Source organism: Astatotilapia calliptera, chromosome 15 (genome assembly GCF_900246225.1).
Source record: "Astatotilapia calliptera chromosome 15, fAstCal1.2, whole genome shotgun sequence".
Taxonomy (NCBI): domain Eukaryota; kingdom Metazoa; phylum Chordata; class Actinopteri; order Cichliformes; family Cichlidae; genus Astatotilapia; species Astatotilapia calliptera.
Genome location: NC_039316.1, coordinates 8298305 through 8315865, shown reverse-complemented (window position 1 = coordinate 8315865; position 17561 = coordinate 8298305). Strand labels below are relative to the sequence as shown.

The following is a 17561-nucleotide window of genomic DNA, read 5'->3' as shown; positions in this document are numbered from 1 at the left end:
TGAAAATTTTGTCCTCTTTAACCTCAACTACTGTCCCAACAAAACATCAAAAAAATGCACAAAATAGAAAAAAAGTAGAAATCAATCATGTATGATATCATTATGACTTGTATAATTTATGCATTGGTTAGAAAATGAAATAAACATTTAAAAAAAAGGAGAAAATCAAATATCTGTTAAAGGGATCACGTTTTTCTTTCAAAGACGCCTTCCTGATTAATGAATCAATCTAATGCCAGCAGTACATCAGTATCAAAGCATGAAAGAAAAACAGAACTACTCCAATTCAATTAGCTGCAGCTGATCATGCATGTAATCAATACTGTGGTCTCATCTGCACACACACAAACACACACACAAGGGCAGGTAAAGGAGCTGATCAGCAACTGACCATCAAATTACTGAGAATCCTTGTCAGTGTTGGTTTTCGTGTGGAGGTCACGTCTGCATGCCAAGGTAAAGATAACAAGCAACACAGGGGACATAAACCTTACAGACAGTCTCACAAATTCAAATTAATTTAATTAAAGCCAGGCTTCAAAGCGTGGAGCTGCAACCTGGCTTTTTCCTGGAGGTGAGATATGGCCCGTTGACTGGGATGTTGCCAGTTTAGTCCAGACAGCTCTATTTATTTATTTATTTATTTATTATTATTATTATTATTATTATTATTATTATTATTATTATTATTATTATTATTTTAACACCAAAATGGCATTTAAAATGGCCTATTTTGGTAAAATTCATGCTTTTTAAGGTGAGTATTCTGTAGTATTCTATATGCTCTTCAGCTCACCATCTACCAAGACGTGGATGTCAGACAGGTCTGCTTTCTGGTTCTGAAGCTGAATTGTACATTTGGATGATGCTGGAAGGAAGAAAGTGGTGATCCTTTATAATATATGAACATATAGAGGGTTTTTTTTAATGGAGTGGAGGTTTTAAGGAATCCACATCAAGTTTCTCTCTCTCTCTCTCCATCTCTCTCTCTCTCTCAAAAAGAGAGCACACGGTCACTGTGAGCGCAGCCGGAATGCGCCACAGCGCATCCAGCAGTGTCACACTGATGAAGCGCGTCTACTGACCCTGACAGCCCAAACCTTCCCTCCGTAAAAGCACGAAATGCCTGCAAACACCTGGCTGGATTTCGCGGAGGCGGTCTGTTCTCCGTGTTCCTTTTACGCTCTGTCTCAGCGTTGCTTTTGCTAGGAACGCGACGTCCTGGATGCGTTATCTCCAGTGACGCTGATGTGAAGCGCAGTTCGCTGAAGCCATGTGAAGAGCGGACATGTCTCTTGTCGGGAGCACCGGAGGCAAAACGCGAGTCCAGTAGAGGAACAGTGCTCGCACTTTATTGGAGAGCAAAAAAGATCCATCCATGAGGAGACGAAGAGAGAAGAGATGGTAGAGAAGTAAGTACGCAGACAAGTTGGAAATATAAGCCTAGCAAATGACGATTAGCTGCTTTTATTCTTCGTGACTTATAACCTGTTATCAAGTTTGCACTTTAGAGAAGATGTTAAGGGGGGAAGCAACCGTTCAGTAGGTAATCGGTTCACTGATAATTGATTGAAGGTTAATACCAGGGATATTTGAACTATTCGTATTATTGTTTTGAACTTGATGACACTTTTACTTAATTATAGACAAGAAAGCGACATTTTTAATTAGGTAGACCCATTAAAAATGGACTAATATAATAAAAGTGCTTACCGCAGTTGCGTGTATGTGCAAATAACCATAAAACCTAAAACAGTCCTTTTGGTTTTCACTGGATTGTTTTTGAGCGAGTGATCCTCTCCATGAGTTGTTTACTATAAAATTATGTCCAGGACCTCTCGGGGTGGTTATGTAATTGCATCTACTGTAGCAAGCTGTTTAGGAAACGGGTTTGTGACAAAGAGTTATAAATTTGTAATGAGCGTCCATTCAGTTGCTTTGCACATTTATACTATGGGACAGCAGCCAAAATAAATAAATACATGCATGCATGCATACATACACGTATTTAAAAAATATATAAAGATATAGTATTTTAACTCATGGAGTGCAAAGGGTTGCATTCTTCTTTCTTCATTCTTCTTCACATGTTTTGCATGCACAGATTGATTGATTAACAGATCGATTGAAGTGATATTTGGGAGTTTTATATCAGTCTCACATGTATATTTATTGGACATAATTCGGAAGAGGATCGAGAGATAATGATGCCGGTTGTAAAATTAGGGCTGATGCATTGTGTTTTTTTTTTTCCTTCAGTGTGAACACAATGTGAATGAAAAGTGTCCAACCTCATGCTGATCGCTGGGGTTGAGGTAGCGCTGTTTCTTAAGAAAAACATTATAAATGTAATTAGACAAACCAAGTAAAAAAAACATTATTACTTATAACAGCGTTAAAAAAAACTGCCATTCCTACTGGACTTCCATTTTTAAGATTTAATGATCAGCTTTTCTGCCAGGTTACTGACATTTTAAGAAGGTGATGGCATTAAAATACTGCAACAGAAAGTTTCACTATAATATCTAATATTAACGTTTCTGAAATATCTTTTTTCTTTTTTAGCAGCCAAAAAACAAAAAATTGTTAGCTATATGCCACAAAATTCAGAAATTGTCTGCACAGAGGTCATCTTAGGTGATTCCAGTGATTCAATATAAAATACAAAAAAAAAAAATGCTGTATATACAGTTTTTGTTCTGTTTTACATATATATAGTCAGTCCTCATGTATTTACACTGTGCATATAGTAACTTATTATCCATCCCTTATCTATTCCACTATGTATTACATCTTTGCACCATTGCATCTTAAACATGCTTTAATTGTTTTTGTCTGTCTCATTGTGTCTGTGTCATGCTGATGTCATGTAGTCAGTATTGTCTGTTACATGCAATGAAAGCAAAGAAAAAAACGGAGCCTAATTCCTTGTATGTGTACAAAGCAGATTCTGATTCTTATTATTCACCAGATATAGATATTTGACGTTAATCAATCAGTCAATTTAAGATTGTTTTTCAGAACTGTGCAGCTTCCCTGGTAAAGTCTAATCTTTCTCTTTCTTCAGTGTAACCAGTAATTTGAACCTTGTTGTAAAGTTGTTCTATTTCCAATCATGATGTCTCTTCATTGTAAACTTTAAAAGTGATCAGCTATCTCCTCGAGTGTGCTTGACTTGGTTACTTCTGCAGTTCACACCTTTTTGGCTCAGTCAGCCAGTGCATTCATTCTTTTTAAGAATTAACCAAATTGTTGATTCAACTGCTCCTTTGTTTTTTCAGTCTAATGATGTCCTCACTTGCACTGACATCTATTTGGGCATCATATTCAGAATTGAAACGAAGGCTACCAGAGCTTTTATTGGCCTAATTTGTCATGAAACAACAAATTAACAGCCCTCACCTGCTCATGAAACCGTCTGTCAGTCAATTGTCCAATTAATTTTGAGTATCTAGAAATGGAGATCGTGTATAATAACGTCTGATTCCAAAACAAAAAATGTGTAAAAGCCTTGAAACAAGGCTGAGCCCAGACTCTGTTTTATTTTAAATCCTTTGTTTATGTGAAGAGGAAAAAATTTAACTGTCAAAAACTTAAGGACCCAACTGTATACATTGAGAGATAAAACATTACAATTCAACCCTGCTCTTTTCTTTAACACATTAGTCCAGATTTTCTTAAATATACATGTGAAAGAACCTTTTTCCACATCTGCTCCATGCTTGCCGGTCTTCTGGACCCGACAGGATCCTGGTAGTTGGTCAGAAACTTTCCATTTCCTTAAGGAAATGAACTCCTCCCTGTGCTTGAGGAATTTAGAGTAATGTAGGGGGAAGGATAATAAAATCCTGGGATGGTTATAAACCACTTCGTGACTGGAAGAGAAGGTGTTGAAATGCCTCTTCGACCCATTACACAATTATAAAGTGTTCTTGAGACTATCTCGCTTGCCCTGACACAAGTTTCTCAGAGAGGTCACAAAGAAATGGTAACTGCCGCTCAGTGTTGTGTAGTATATATCAATTTTGAGTTCAAGACAAGTTAAAAGTTTTATGCCTTTTAGGATATATATTTGATCCACAATAGGCAGTTTAAACAGAGTATGGGTTGTGGTTGAGTTTGAAGTTGAAAGCAGCTCTTTGAAGTAAATTTATGAGTCAGAAATGCCTGTAAACCATTTAAACAACAATGTTTTGAAGTGTCAGGTATTTAAAAATATGAAACTGAAAATCATTTGTACTCGTTTACATTTTAAAGACAGATAATTAACAAAAGCAGTTATAAATAACAGTCTGCAATAGTGTTCCGGGACAGCCAGTCCTGGAACATTTTATGAGTTTAAAGGGTGGTAAGATTTCTAATTATCTCACAAACTTTTTCCTTTATGTGTTGAAGAAGCAAACAGTAATTTAAACAGTTAGTTAAATGACAGAATCAATAACTGGCAATTATTTTGTTGACTAAACCATCTTTTTAGGCAGAAATATCACAGCTCCTTTGGTCCAAGCTTCTTCAGTGAGAGCTCCTTTTTTGTTTGACACATTTGTTAAAGGTTTATTATTACATTTAGCCCTGTTTAGTTGGAATGAATAAAACATATTATGATACTGCACTGTCTGGATGGTGACCATGGGAAATAGTTACTCGCAACCCTATTATATTATATTATGCAAATCTCATATGGCGCATATTGTTTCCTGTTTATGTCTGTGATAAAAAATAGCACAACCAAGTCTAATCATAGGAAAGGTGAATGATGTGATAAATGAGGAAACATGTAAAGACACTGATCCACGTAAATCATTTGTGTCCTTGCAGTGGCTGCACCTGACCTTCTTGACCCAAAGGCTGCCGCCCACAACTCCAAGCCTCGCCTGTCGTTTTCAACCAAACCAGTGGTGCTGAACACCCCAGAGGACGAGTGCGACACTCGGACTACGGTCATGAGGTGGAAGACCGTATCAGCTATCTTTTTCCTGGTGGTGTTGTACCTTATCATTGGGGCAACAGTGTTCAGAGCGCTTGAACAGCCTCACGAGAGCTCCCAGAAACTGGCCATTCTTACTCAAAAGCTGGACTTCTTGGTTGCGCATGCATGTGTAAACTCCTCGGAGTTGGAAGAGCTGGTCCGGGTAGGTGGAAGCTTTAGTGCCATAATAATAATCCTAATTTATTCTGTTGTGCAGGTCTTAATGTGTAGCAAAACACAAAATTTGTCTGCAGATTTTTAAAACTCAGGGAGAACACTGAGCACTGTGCAGTTTGTACCTGGCAGCTTAATGTTGTTTAAGCACCCCTGAAACCCTACCCTGCCTCTAACATTATGCCTTGCAGAAAAGTATAATAACTGTAAATAGTTTTTACCCCACAGCTGTAAAAGTCTGATGGAGTATTGTCGTCACCCTGCCGGGGAACGACCAGGGGGTGTCAACACCCAAGTTTGCAAATGTGATAACTCAAGAACAAGGCGACGTAGGATTTTGACATTCATACCATAGTTACAGCTAAGAATCTCAGAAGAGTTTGAATCTCTTGTTATATCCATCACCATCTTTGTTCCAATGCAGGACTCTCTGACTGCCATGTGTCTCTGTCATAATGTCTTTGTTTTAAAGCTAAATAATACCATTCTTTAAAGATAAGCAAATTTGGGGTTCTTTTGTACCTTTTCTTATCCATGAAATGCATTTTTCAACAGTGATTTGTGAGGGTTTTAGAAGCCTTAGACAATTGATACAGGTTTACAAATCATGAAATGCATCTGTTTTGCTAAATGGAACTTTAAAACAAAGTTTCATTCTAGGGAATTCCATATCACAGCATATCTTTACTTACTTTTTATCTGCAGTTTCATTTGAAGCAACAGAATCGAACCATGCAGGGAACTTTTTATTTTCTTGAGCTCACCATATGCCAAGCACCGGAAAATTACTACTTGAGGCTGAGACTAGCGCGGGAGTACCTTAAGAGAGGCACGTTTAAATGTTTTTTGAGCTGTAAACTAAATGACATGGAACCCATCATTGCTGGAGGCTGATGCTAATTTTGACATTTCTATTAAAGCTATTACAAATTAGCATGGGATGAACAAAAGGGCTCAACAGCCCATCTACTGTTTAATCACCCCAAATCTTGAATGCTAGTGCTGATGTAAATCTAACCATTTTGAACTGCTCTGCAAAATAAAATATACAGAAAACGAATATAAACTATGAATTGCAGCAAAATAAAGCACAATACTGCCAAATTACCCATCTGGGTCCTCAGGTTTGTGTTATGTTTGCCCTTTGGGTATTCAATGTTTGCTGAAAAGAAAGTCAAAGATGTAACTACAAATCAAGCCATGAAGTCTCAAGTTGAACTAGTAAATCTCACTAAATGAATCCAATCCGTCAACTTGTAACTGCACATCAGTCACTAAAAATAAAAATGCACTAAAAAAAGATATATTGACGGTGCAGCCGTTTAACTCGTGAAGTCACGACTGTTTCTCTATGGATTAGTTTATCTAGCAGGCAAACTTGTCAGGGTTGATTAAAAGCATTTCCTCTTGGGGAATCTTGTTGGAGCATTGCACTTGTGGATGATGATTACTTTTCTAATGTGCCAAAGCTGAAAGGTCTTAAATCTCAAGGGAAAAATGATTTTCTACCTTTTCTAAATTTGGCCGCTAGCTGCAATTTCTCATTAAGAGTCTGCCACTTGGAGCCAAGAAAAACACCTTCAACTATCAAAATGTGCAAGACCAACGTTATGTAGTAACATGAAAAATTAAAAAGGTAATATATTAAAAACCAATATATGTATTTTTTTTCACATAGTATGGTAGGATGCCCTAAAACATTGCAACAATGACCAAATGCAAACAAGTAATGAGCCAGCAAAGTAATGAAGGTCTACAGAGAACATAAAGCAAGTTTATTATACAATTTCCAATCTATGATTTCTTTTCATAGTATTCATTTTATTTATTTTTTGTCTGTTTGCTTTAACCAAATCATCGTGTCACAAGTCAAATTAAGCTACTGGCATAAACATACAGTTTAATGGCAAGGATGATTTCATTGTGAGTGGAGCAAACATTTTTAAAATAATAAAAAATTCTAAGCAAACACTTCAAGTGAAAAGCCCATCGTATACTATAGCCTGCAAACCAAAAGCTGTTTTAACGATTGTTTTTAGTTACTAAATTATAGAACAGCAGCGCTTGAATCATTGGTGCACGCTCTGATATGGATTTCACCTCGTACTGAAAAAACCCCTCTTGATTTAACAAGCAGGTCTTCTCATTCATAACATGAGAACAGGAGAAAACTTTCACAATATAACAAGATTACTTTTCATATCACTCTGGGTTTTATTGTTTAATACTTTAAAGGGCTTCAAAGTGTACTTAATGCGTATTTACCTTTTGTGGCATTAAAGTAATAAAAGTATTGGCATACGCTGTTTATAGTACATGTGTGCTCTAACATAATTAAAACCAATTTCACGCTGAAAGGATTTATTACTGCCTGTATTGAAAAATGTGTCGTGGCCACAGTTGTAACAGATGGCGGTTATTTATCTTTAAATTGCCGAGTTAATGTTTAATGGTGATGGTGGTGCTTTCAGAGCCGAGATCATCCGTCTTTCACATTGTTAGAGTGAAACCTGAGGCTCTGGACAATGGAAATCATCCTTCCAGCTCTCTCTTTCGGTCCCACTACCTGTTACATGACGTCCAACAATAGGGCTACGACTATACAGTGAAGCTTATTTACGGTTAAGACATACTTAAAAGCACATCATCAGGAAAACATATGGAAAGCCAGCAGTAGCAACAGTTGATTCTGCATCATCGTCATCTAAAAGTAGGAACCCACGTAACAACTTACATGACAAAAAGCAACTTTTTTTGACAATATGCACTGAGATTGGATCAGTCTGTAACAAAGTAGGAGTTTTTTTGACAGACCATCAGCTGTAAAACTGATAAACAGGATGAGGATGTTTTTTGCTATACAAGTATGTCTCTTGTCCTGCGTGTCCCTTTTTCTGCAGACTGTCCTCTGTCTTTAGATGCATCTGAGCTCTATGGGTTTCCTGGACTTCTGGAGCAAATTGGAACTAATTACTTGCTCAAGAACTTAACCTAAAAATCCAGGGCGAGTTGTCTCTGGAAGCATTTAGAATCACTTTAATGTTTGGTATTTTGAGGCTAATTGTAAGGCAGATAGCAGTGTTGATATAAATCTTTTATTGTGTTTTCACGAGACTAGAGTCCAGCCAAACTCTAGTCTCGGGCAGAGGTGGGCAGAGTAGCTGCAGTGAGTACACCAGCCTTTCAAGTAACTATTACTCTTCTGATCATTTATTGATAGGCAGCTTCAACTGAGGTCCCCCCCTCCCCCTCCCTCACACACACACACTTTTACTTAATGATGTATACAAACACACACACATGCACACACCTTTGCAGGTTCCTGCTGATAAAACACTACTCAGCAGAGGATTGAGGAGAGATGTGCTCTCAAAGGGAGTAATTAAAAAAAGTGAGTGATGTTAAAAGCTCCAACTCTTTCTCTCCGGTCTATTTGCCTCAGCTTTGAGACGTCCACTGCGGTCTTCACGTCATCCTTTCTTATCTTTTATTAGTTTGCATATAGCTGAGTGCCAAAGCGGTGAATTAGTAAGCTCACTTGGCTGGGACACAAAAGGGGGCTGACTGAGCCAGGGCTTTCTGATCTAATGATTTGCTAAATTGTGTTTTTAAAGCCACTGTGAATGTAGTGGAATTAACTTTGACCTCCTCCTCCTCCTTCGGTTTATTTGGGAATTATGAGGTTTAGACAAAAACATAATAAAAGCTAATCTTGGTACATGTATTAAGTCTCATAATACAGCTGTCCTCCAGTGGGCTCTACCAACTCTATTATAGCAGCTAATGAGTGGAGAAAACTGTAAATCAATTAATTCTATGCTTTTGTGCTTTTCCTAATTGTCGTCATTTGAGCTCGTTCTAGTGACTGATGAGCAACATACGGTGTCTTGTACACTTACCATATTATAGCAACGTAACTCCAAACCTGAGGTCTATTCATATTAAATCCAGCTGATGGAAATAATTAAAAAATTCTAACTCTTTTTGGTTCAATTCTTACATTTATTAAAAGAAAAGCCACTCAAGAATTAGATCCTTTTTAGATCTTTTTTCTTGGCCTCAAACTGAACAGAATGCATAATCACAGGGGAGTAAAAGCTTTAGTCCAGCGAAGTATTCCTCTGCAAGTTAATGGCATCAGATCTGTAGTAGAGTATCTGCTCCCCTGTCGTTTCAAAGTGTTTCTCTTTCATTTTGTCTCAATAATAATTCTAGCGAGTCTCTTTAGTTGCCACTTGGGCCAAAAATGCTTTTTTCTTACTGCAGTAAATTAAACTGTTCCCCTGTTGACCTGAGTCTCTCTCTCTTTTTTTTTTTAAACCTGGTGGGATCAAGTTAATCCAGCATTCAGAGGAAATGACAGTTCACTAGCCTTGATCTTTTATCTTTCTTGTTTTATCTTGATGCTGTAATCCTTGATACCAAACAGCCAATACGATCCTTCCTCTCCATCTCCTAGTAGCAGAGAGAGGCCGGGGTTTGTTTGATTAATTATATTAGCTGAGTCTGCTGTACTCATCGATGTCTTATTTGGCTCAGGTTTACTCAAGCTGGAATCTCTGTCCATGGATCTGAAACATCAGTAATCCAAATGAATGCGTCATGATGAATCTGTGACAGTTTCCATGGTGCTGTATGCGGTAGACTGATTTTTTAATTGTGCCCTTTTTCTCTCTTATTACACCTTAGATCTAAAATCAGAGTTCTCAGAGTGTGTCCTTGGGTAACTTTTTGTGCAGTCCATGAGGAGGAAAAAATTAGTAGACTAAACAAGGAAATTTTCATAATATTCATAACAAGGAATTCAAACATTTTATTCACATACACATTTTTCTCTAGCAACCAGTGGTTACCTGGGCAACTCTCAGCTTTACAGCTTTACCTACATACTGTAATATCTGTGCAGGTTATACACTAGTGATTAGAGATCGATATAGGTTAAGTAGGTCAGTTGAACTAGTCAACTCCCCCAAAAAAGAAAAGAAAAACAGTTAGAAACAGGTAGCAGGAAGAGCAGGAAGATCACAGACACAGACTGTTGTGTGCTATTGTACAGTACTGTTGTAGTATTGTTATTATATTCCATTAACACACTTTAACCTCCTAAGATCCAGAAGACAAAATGTTCTTTTTCAAAATTGTAATTTTTTTACGTTTTATGTTCTGCTTCTGTCCCTTGAAGTGGACATCAGGTCTTGTTTGATCACAGAGTGATATGATGGCTGAGTTGAGCAGAAACATTTATGGATATATAAAGACAGATAGAACTATAGAGGTGGAGTCAGGAGCTGTCAGCTGTCATTTTGGAAGGGGCAAAATGATGACCCCCAAAGTTGATCACGGATAAGACGTATTGCATAAGCAGGGGCTCTGAAGTTTTGGGATGTGGTTTGGAATTATTAGGCTTGTTGCATTCTATTTGGAAGTAAATTTTTAAGTTCAAGTTTTAATGCTTCCTTTGGAAATGACCATTTCCACCTAGTTTGTGTGCTGATTTTTTTCTAAAACCTTATTGTCTGTTTTCTGTTTGATGGAACCAGAGGACCACCCATTTGGTGGTTTTGGGCCGTGTCGTCCTGTTTTCATGTTTCATGCTAAAAACTATTTCAGCATGGTATTTATGCTATTTTCACTTTTGTAAGTGCTGACATTTTTTTCTTCTCAAACCCGGTTGCCTGTTTTCTGTTTGATGTTATCAGAGGACCACCTGTTTGGTGGTTGTGTGCAGCGGCGTCCTATTTTCATGCTTCATCGTGAAAAAATATTTCAGTCCAATTTTAGGATGGTTGAAATTAACCTGATAAAGACAGGAGACGTACAGTTTAATGCACTTAGCATGTATTTTATTAATTACATAAATCAGCAGGATAAAAGGAGAAATCAAACTCTTAGCTGGTGTGTGTCTGTGAATTACACACGTTTATACAAATAGATTTATTTGTTAGGTTTAGGAAAAGATCATTTTATGGCTAAAAATAGATATTTAACATGCTGACAAAGAAGATGAACAAATTTTAACAAGCTGTTTTCATAAACTGTTATAAAACTGGATGTGACATCACACACTGGTCTTAAACTCATTGTCACTGTGGAAATTTGGAGTCCGATATTCCCTTCAGTTTGCAAGCTGCATACATAGCTAACTGCTGAATCCTAATTAGTGCTTAGTAACAGACTTATAAAATACTGGAATTTCACTCACTAAAACTAAAGAAGAAACTCGTGCTGCGCAGCAAACTATATCATTTGTCAGGTCATTGCAATTAAATGCTCCCAAAGGCAGAGACACTACAAATGGTTGGATCTAGCAGCATGGAGGTAAGGGCCTAGCAGACGTGACTACAGCTTCCTGTTGGGCACATGTCAAAGTAGCAGCACCTATAATTCAGCTGTTAAGAAAATGTATCTCGTCTAGAGTTGTTGTGAAGTGGCGAAACTATCAATAGAGGGCAAAACCATTTTTGTACCAGTCTGTAAACATTTTACTGCAGTAAAGTAATTTTGTTATAAAAGTAACATATGCAGATTGATTCGCTTATGAAGTTGCCACTGAAAGAAATAACATTTTTGGCACTTTTGGCACTTCATTTTTTTTTTTTAAATACCACTTAAAAGTATTCTTGATGCCAAGCTATGAATAGCCATCAGGAGACCAGTCACTTATTAGGCCGTATTATGGTGTCTTAGGCGGACATCTATCACGGTAGCTGAATTCTGCAATCTCCCTGAATTCAATTTTTCCCTCCTTCTGGAACACATCAGACATTTTAATGCATTAGCTTTCCAAGGCATAATCTATCATAAAGAAAGGCGATAATGCCACAGCTGTCTGCGTCTGGCTATATTTATCCAGTATGCAGTTTGCCAGCAGGGTGAACTCACTGTAATCAAATGCCCAGTGTTAAGTATAGACTGAGCAGACTCTATGCAAATAGGTGAGAAAAGAAGCAAGTCTACATGTTGCATGAGAATTTCAATAAGGAGAGATCATTTAGAAGAACTGAACATGATTTGTTGAGAGAGTAAAATTAAATAATGTATTTGCCGATTAAACTCTGATGACCCTTCATGGCAGAGCAGAATCCCAGCATTGATTTAGGACAGGATCCCTAGATGGTGGTGAAGATGTAGATTGAGGCTTGGTGGATAGAGCTCTGTTGGGTGTGGTGGGGATGGGGAGGAGATGAGCTGCACGAATGAGACTCTGAAAGAGAGAATGACAGAGTACTCAGATTTAACAACACAGAATGGAGGCAGATTGGCTCAAAGGAGGCAGGCAAGAAGATGATAGGACTGTAATGTCAGTCAGTACTGACTCAGACAGCGTGGGAAACTGGTAGTGATGTAAAGAACAGACTAGTAGCCGAACGTCCAGGAAAGAAGGCAGACGATTACATTATTATTCAACTTACACATAAACTTCATTTTGATGTATAGAAAAAAATGTAAAAGCGATTTTTCAAAACATCATGAACTTGTGCGCAGGTCATTCCACATCTTTTGCTTGTGACATGTAAACTTTGGCATGGAAAATAGCGGCACATATTTACTGTATTATTTATTTCATGCTAAGGCTGTTTTTTTTTTCTTCTTTCTTCTGCAGCAAGTGGTTATAGCAATTCGAGAAGGTGTGAACCCTTCGGGAAATTCATCCAATCAGACGAGCCTCTGGGACATGAGTTCCTCCTTTTTCTTCGCTGGGACTGTTATCACCACCATCGGTAAGCAGAGAAATTTCTCGTTCGGTTGTGAAATAAAATGGAAATGCAAATAAATTGTAAGAACAATGTGGAAGCATTTTGGATACAAGTGGATACACTTCAGTCCCACTACCAAAAAGTGTGAGCCAGTGCCTGAACAGGCCTTAAATAGTTGTTTTAGTTGAATACTTGACCTGATCCAGTTTGGTCTATAGCAGCCTCTCACTTGAGATTATCCCAGTAAATAATTTTGTACCTCATTTGCAAATTGTGCCCTCAATGTTAGCTACTGTGCTCTTTATACATAACAGAACTTAAATGTCCAGCTTAAATATGTAGTAATGTAATTTGGCTTCGTACAAGCAAAAAAACAGCCTGAAACTCAAACACACTTCCCTTTTTTCCATCATTTACACCATTTGCTCTCTCTCTGTCACCTCCAGCTGTAAGAGCTTGCTAATCAGAAAAAAGGAATGGCACGCACACAAACACCCACACAACCGGTTTGACAGCTCATCTGGCTCTTCCAATTGGACCATGACAGTTCGCCGTGTCTGTTCAGTGGGCTGTTGGGCTCCATTTCACATCTGTTGCACCTTTTCGGAGCACACCCTCCTTTAAAAACACCCTAAGTGTGATCTTGATAAATATTTTAGCGTCAGACTTTGTTTGCTAACACTAAGACTTCTCCTGCAACCTCTTTCCAGATTTCTAGATTTTGGTGCACTGCGCCAGGCTTGTGCTTGCAGTTCTGCTCATGAAAAATTCCCCTCCACACACACACACGATGGGTATAACATATCTGTGTGGTGGGCTGTTGAGCTTCATTTCATATTTCCTGGATTCTGTCACAGCTCATCCTTGTGATAAAATGTTGCTAATGCATTGCATTACCATAAATGGATTTTGCCTTCTGGCTTTAAAATATGCTTCCCCTCGAATTTATTGCGAAAAAGCAAAGACTGCACTGTGGGTTTTTCGTCTGCTCACCTGAGACTGAGTATGTTGACTCTCTCTTTTATACTCCTGTGCTCCAGTGATTTACAGATGTCGAGTTTTCTCAGTACAAGCAGGTTTACTAGATTTTCTATGCAATGTGAGTGCAGTAAGTGATGCAGAGAAGTGAAAGAGCTCTGCTTTAGTTTAAAAACTAATTAAAAAAGCATGAAGCATCCAAAACTGTCTGAAATTAAGAATTGAAATCTTTTTTGGTAGTAAACTGTGCTTGAAATTAGATTTTGCCACAGAAGTCTCGATCCCGGGTGGTGATTTTGTTTGTAGTATCTCTGATGGTTGTTCGTGCAAACAACATATAATTGCTGCTCTCTCTGTTGGCAATCATTTTAATTTTGCCTTACTGGAACAAAATGTTCTGTGGCCTTTGTGCTGCTATGCAAAGACATCTTGCTTTAGAGAAGCCATTATGTCATTTCTTGTCAGCGCACAGCCTGTAAAGAATCTATTAAGAGTCCAGACAGGAAAACATTTCTGAAGCCATATCAAACATTACATTTCATACACACATACTCCTTTGTTTATGTGATCTTTAATTGGATGCCCATTATTGAAACATAGCATACCCCCCTTCATCGTTGCCCTTTATCGAGGTAATGAACTGGAATAACTTTGTGGGTTCGGTTGCCTCTCCTGGCTCCTTCCTACCCTCTCCTGGGAGCAAAAGAACAGTAATCATTGATCTCACAGCATTTCTCCCCCATGGGATTTCTTTGTTAAGACTGGTATACTTGGAAATTCACATTTCTACTGTATTTACACCAACAGATCTCAAATGATTCATTATTTATAGACTGTAGAAAATTTTTTATTATTCTCTCATACAACTTTGCTCCTTTTGGACTCTGTTGGAAGTTTGTTTTTACAAGAACATGTTGCGACACGTTGTGCAATGGTTTTCCATAAAAAGGTATATTTTTTATATATTTTTGATACCACCTCAAACCCACTGTACCAACATCTGATTCAAGGAAAGAGAAAGAGCAACCAAACCCAGAGCCTGTGTCTTTTTGTAGCTAATGAAGTCACTCTGTTAAATGTTGTGCAGCTGGTTTTCTCTCCCGGTGTCACTTAATGAGTTTAGAAGGAAGTCATTAAGCTTTTACTGTCCACTGCAATTGTCATCGCTCCTACGAGAGATTGAACAAGACCTGACGTGTTACTATATGCAGTCATCACATAATCCACTCAACTGTGTCGGGAAAGAGGTGATCCAGGGCTCCTCCTTCTAAAATCTTAAGGTTAATGTACTGTTCATGAGGCAATGCTCTGAAACTAACTCAAGAATACCTTTCATGGTTTTTGAAGTCTGATATATTGCAAGTCCTGTAGGACAACAGCATCTCGGTAGAGCAGAAGGCAGATAATGTATTTTAAATGCATGACTTCTTATGTTTTTAGATATTTTTAAGAAAATATGTGATGGTTTAAAATTGGCTGTGTTTGCCCAGGGCTGTCACACTATCAGACTACCACATCACAGTTACAGTCACTCAGTAAATCAGTATATTAACAATGCTGATATCTGCATAAAAGTGTGAAGCCAGTCATTATTTCATTATATTTTGCTTCCAAGGACCCAGACTTAAAAAACATTTCAAAGTGGTCTTGAGTGGTCAATTTCAATCCAGTACTTGTATGCGACAACCACAGAATAGTGATTAGCAAAAAGCAATGAGCTGAACACTTGGTATGTCTCAGCATGGTGTAGCCTTAAATTTTTGAGGTAACCGGATAAGTGGAGGACAGAAGAAGAAGTGCTAGGACTAAAAAATATCTACAGATGGACAGTATCTGAAAATCATGTCCTTTAAAAATCAGGAAAAATAAAAATCCAACAAGGACCTAGCATAGGACCTGTTCGGGGAAACCTCGTGAGAAATGGTCTCAGTGGAAACAGGTTTGCCAAATTACTAGAGCTAGATTGAAAATAAGTGGCAACAAGTAAAACTTTTGTTTCAAATCATTGTCACTATCCACAGAGGTGGTCAGGAGAGAGGCACACCAATGAGTGTGTGTACAGCCATCTTAAACACATGGTGGAGGTGCTGTCATGGTTTGGAGCTCAGTCAGTGGTTTTGGAGCTCTTGGAGATCAAAACTGATGGAATTAAAAACACTGTCAGATTTTGATCCATATGGAAGTCGCCTGATTAGATTCATCTGAGTTTTTCAGCTTTCCTGCCAGTGCAGTAAAAGCATATCTGGTTAGAAAAACATACAATGGACATGATCAGTCATGGATTGGCCTCCCCAAAGCCCCAAACTCAGCATTACTGAAGTAGTGTGGGATCATCTTGCTAGAGAATGAATCAAAAGGCATCCAAAACTAGCTTTGAATGCTTTTTTTTAAAATAAGAACTATTCCTGAAGATTACTTAAAGAAAAAATGCAAAAGCTTACCTGAGAGAGTTCTAGTTGTGTTGAAGGATAAAGGTGGTCATACCAAATATTGACTCTTAAGGTGTTAGAATTGTATAAGCTCTGTTTTTGCCTCATACTCTATACTTATACTGTGTTTCCATGTATGTTTGCACGTTTCAATGACAAAACTAAAAAGAAACATTTTTTATTTATATCTGTCATGATTTTAATCAATATGTAGTCATCATGACACTCCTATTAACTATTTATTATTTGATTATTTATGCATAACGAGGTAACAACATCGCTTAATGAATAGACAGATGAATGAATACCACAGATGTCTTCTGCCACATGTGACTAATACCCTTACCGTACTAAGCTTTTATGTCTGCTATTGAAATAAAACAAAAGATGAGCTTAGAATATAAACTAGAATTAATTCAGGAAGAAATGAATTAAGTACAGGTTCAAATTAGAGCGCTCCTGCTTCTCATTTGTTTTGCAATGTCACCCGCAGGTTAAAAAACCTAATCCGACATCCTGTCTCCCATTGTACTGATCTTAAAATTACTGAGCCATGATTGACAATTGTTCTCACATTAGGTGTCACCCTGCTCCAATGTGATCATGGAAAGTTGTTAGAAGACACCCTGCAGCTCATTTCCTGAGACAGATGACTACATTAATGAAGAAAAGTGGATGTAGTTCATTATGCAGATGCCTTATTAAACGTTAAATAATGAAATTGATATTGCATTTTGATGGGTGTGTGGGGTCAGGAGTACGAGAGGCGCAGATTTTGTTTTTAAACACGATCTTGACTGATTTTCTAGCTGCAGCTAAATATGAGTTTGGGGATTAAAACAAAGGCGTTAAACCTGTAATAGACTCATATTTTTGTTTCTCAGGTTTCAGAGGTACAGCTCAATGTTCATCGCTTCATTTTCCCCCCATTTTTCATTCATGTTAGAGTTGGCTGAGAATAGAGGGTGCGAATAATAAGCTTTTTTCCGAGTCAGAGACGTTACGCAGCTTCTACTGAAATTTCTCACAGCTATTCTTTTGTGCCTCTCAGCAATCATATCATAGCACAGTCAGACTTCGTGAAAATTTTCTTGTCTGGCAGGTTTTGTTTTGTTGCAGCCTGTAATGAATGAAGTTCTGAAATTCTGTTTTTTTTTCACGTGAATATTTTCTCTGCTTATTTATCCATTTCTATTTGTGTTATTTCAGTAATTGCAATATATGTGGTACAGTATAACAATGTCTAAGGCAGGACAGACAGGAAAAAAAGCACAATGTATCGCCAACTACAGCTCTTGTATAAAAAAAGAACAG

The 17561-nt window shown here is 37.8% G+C and overlaps 1 protein-coding gene across 1 annotated transcript in view; it reads left to right on the top strand.

Annotated features, from left to right (window-relative positions):
* The first annotated feature begins 1017 nt into the window (after positions 1–1017).
* LOC113006786 (potassium channel subfamily K member 2) overlaps positions 1018–17561 on the top strand; it is a 30501-nt gene continuing 13957 nt past the window's right edge. The window contains exons 1-3 of the mRNA XM_026142965.1: positions 1018–1412; positions 4819–5132; positions 12747–12864. Coding sequence (XP_025998750.1) covers position 1412; positions 4819–5132; positions 12747–12864 — 433 coding nt within the window. The 5' untranslated portion in view covers positions 1018–1411. The remainder of the gene's footprint in view (positions 1413–4818; positions 5133–12746; positions 12865–17561) is intronic.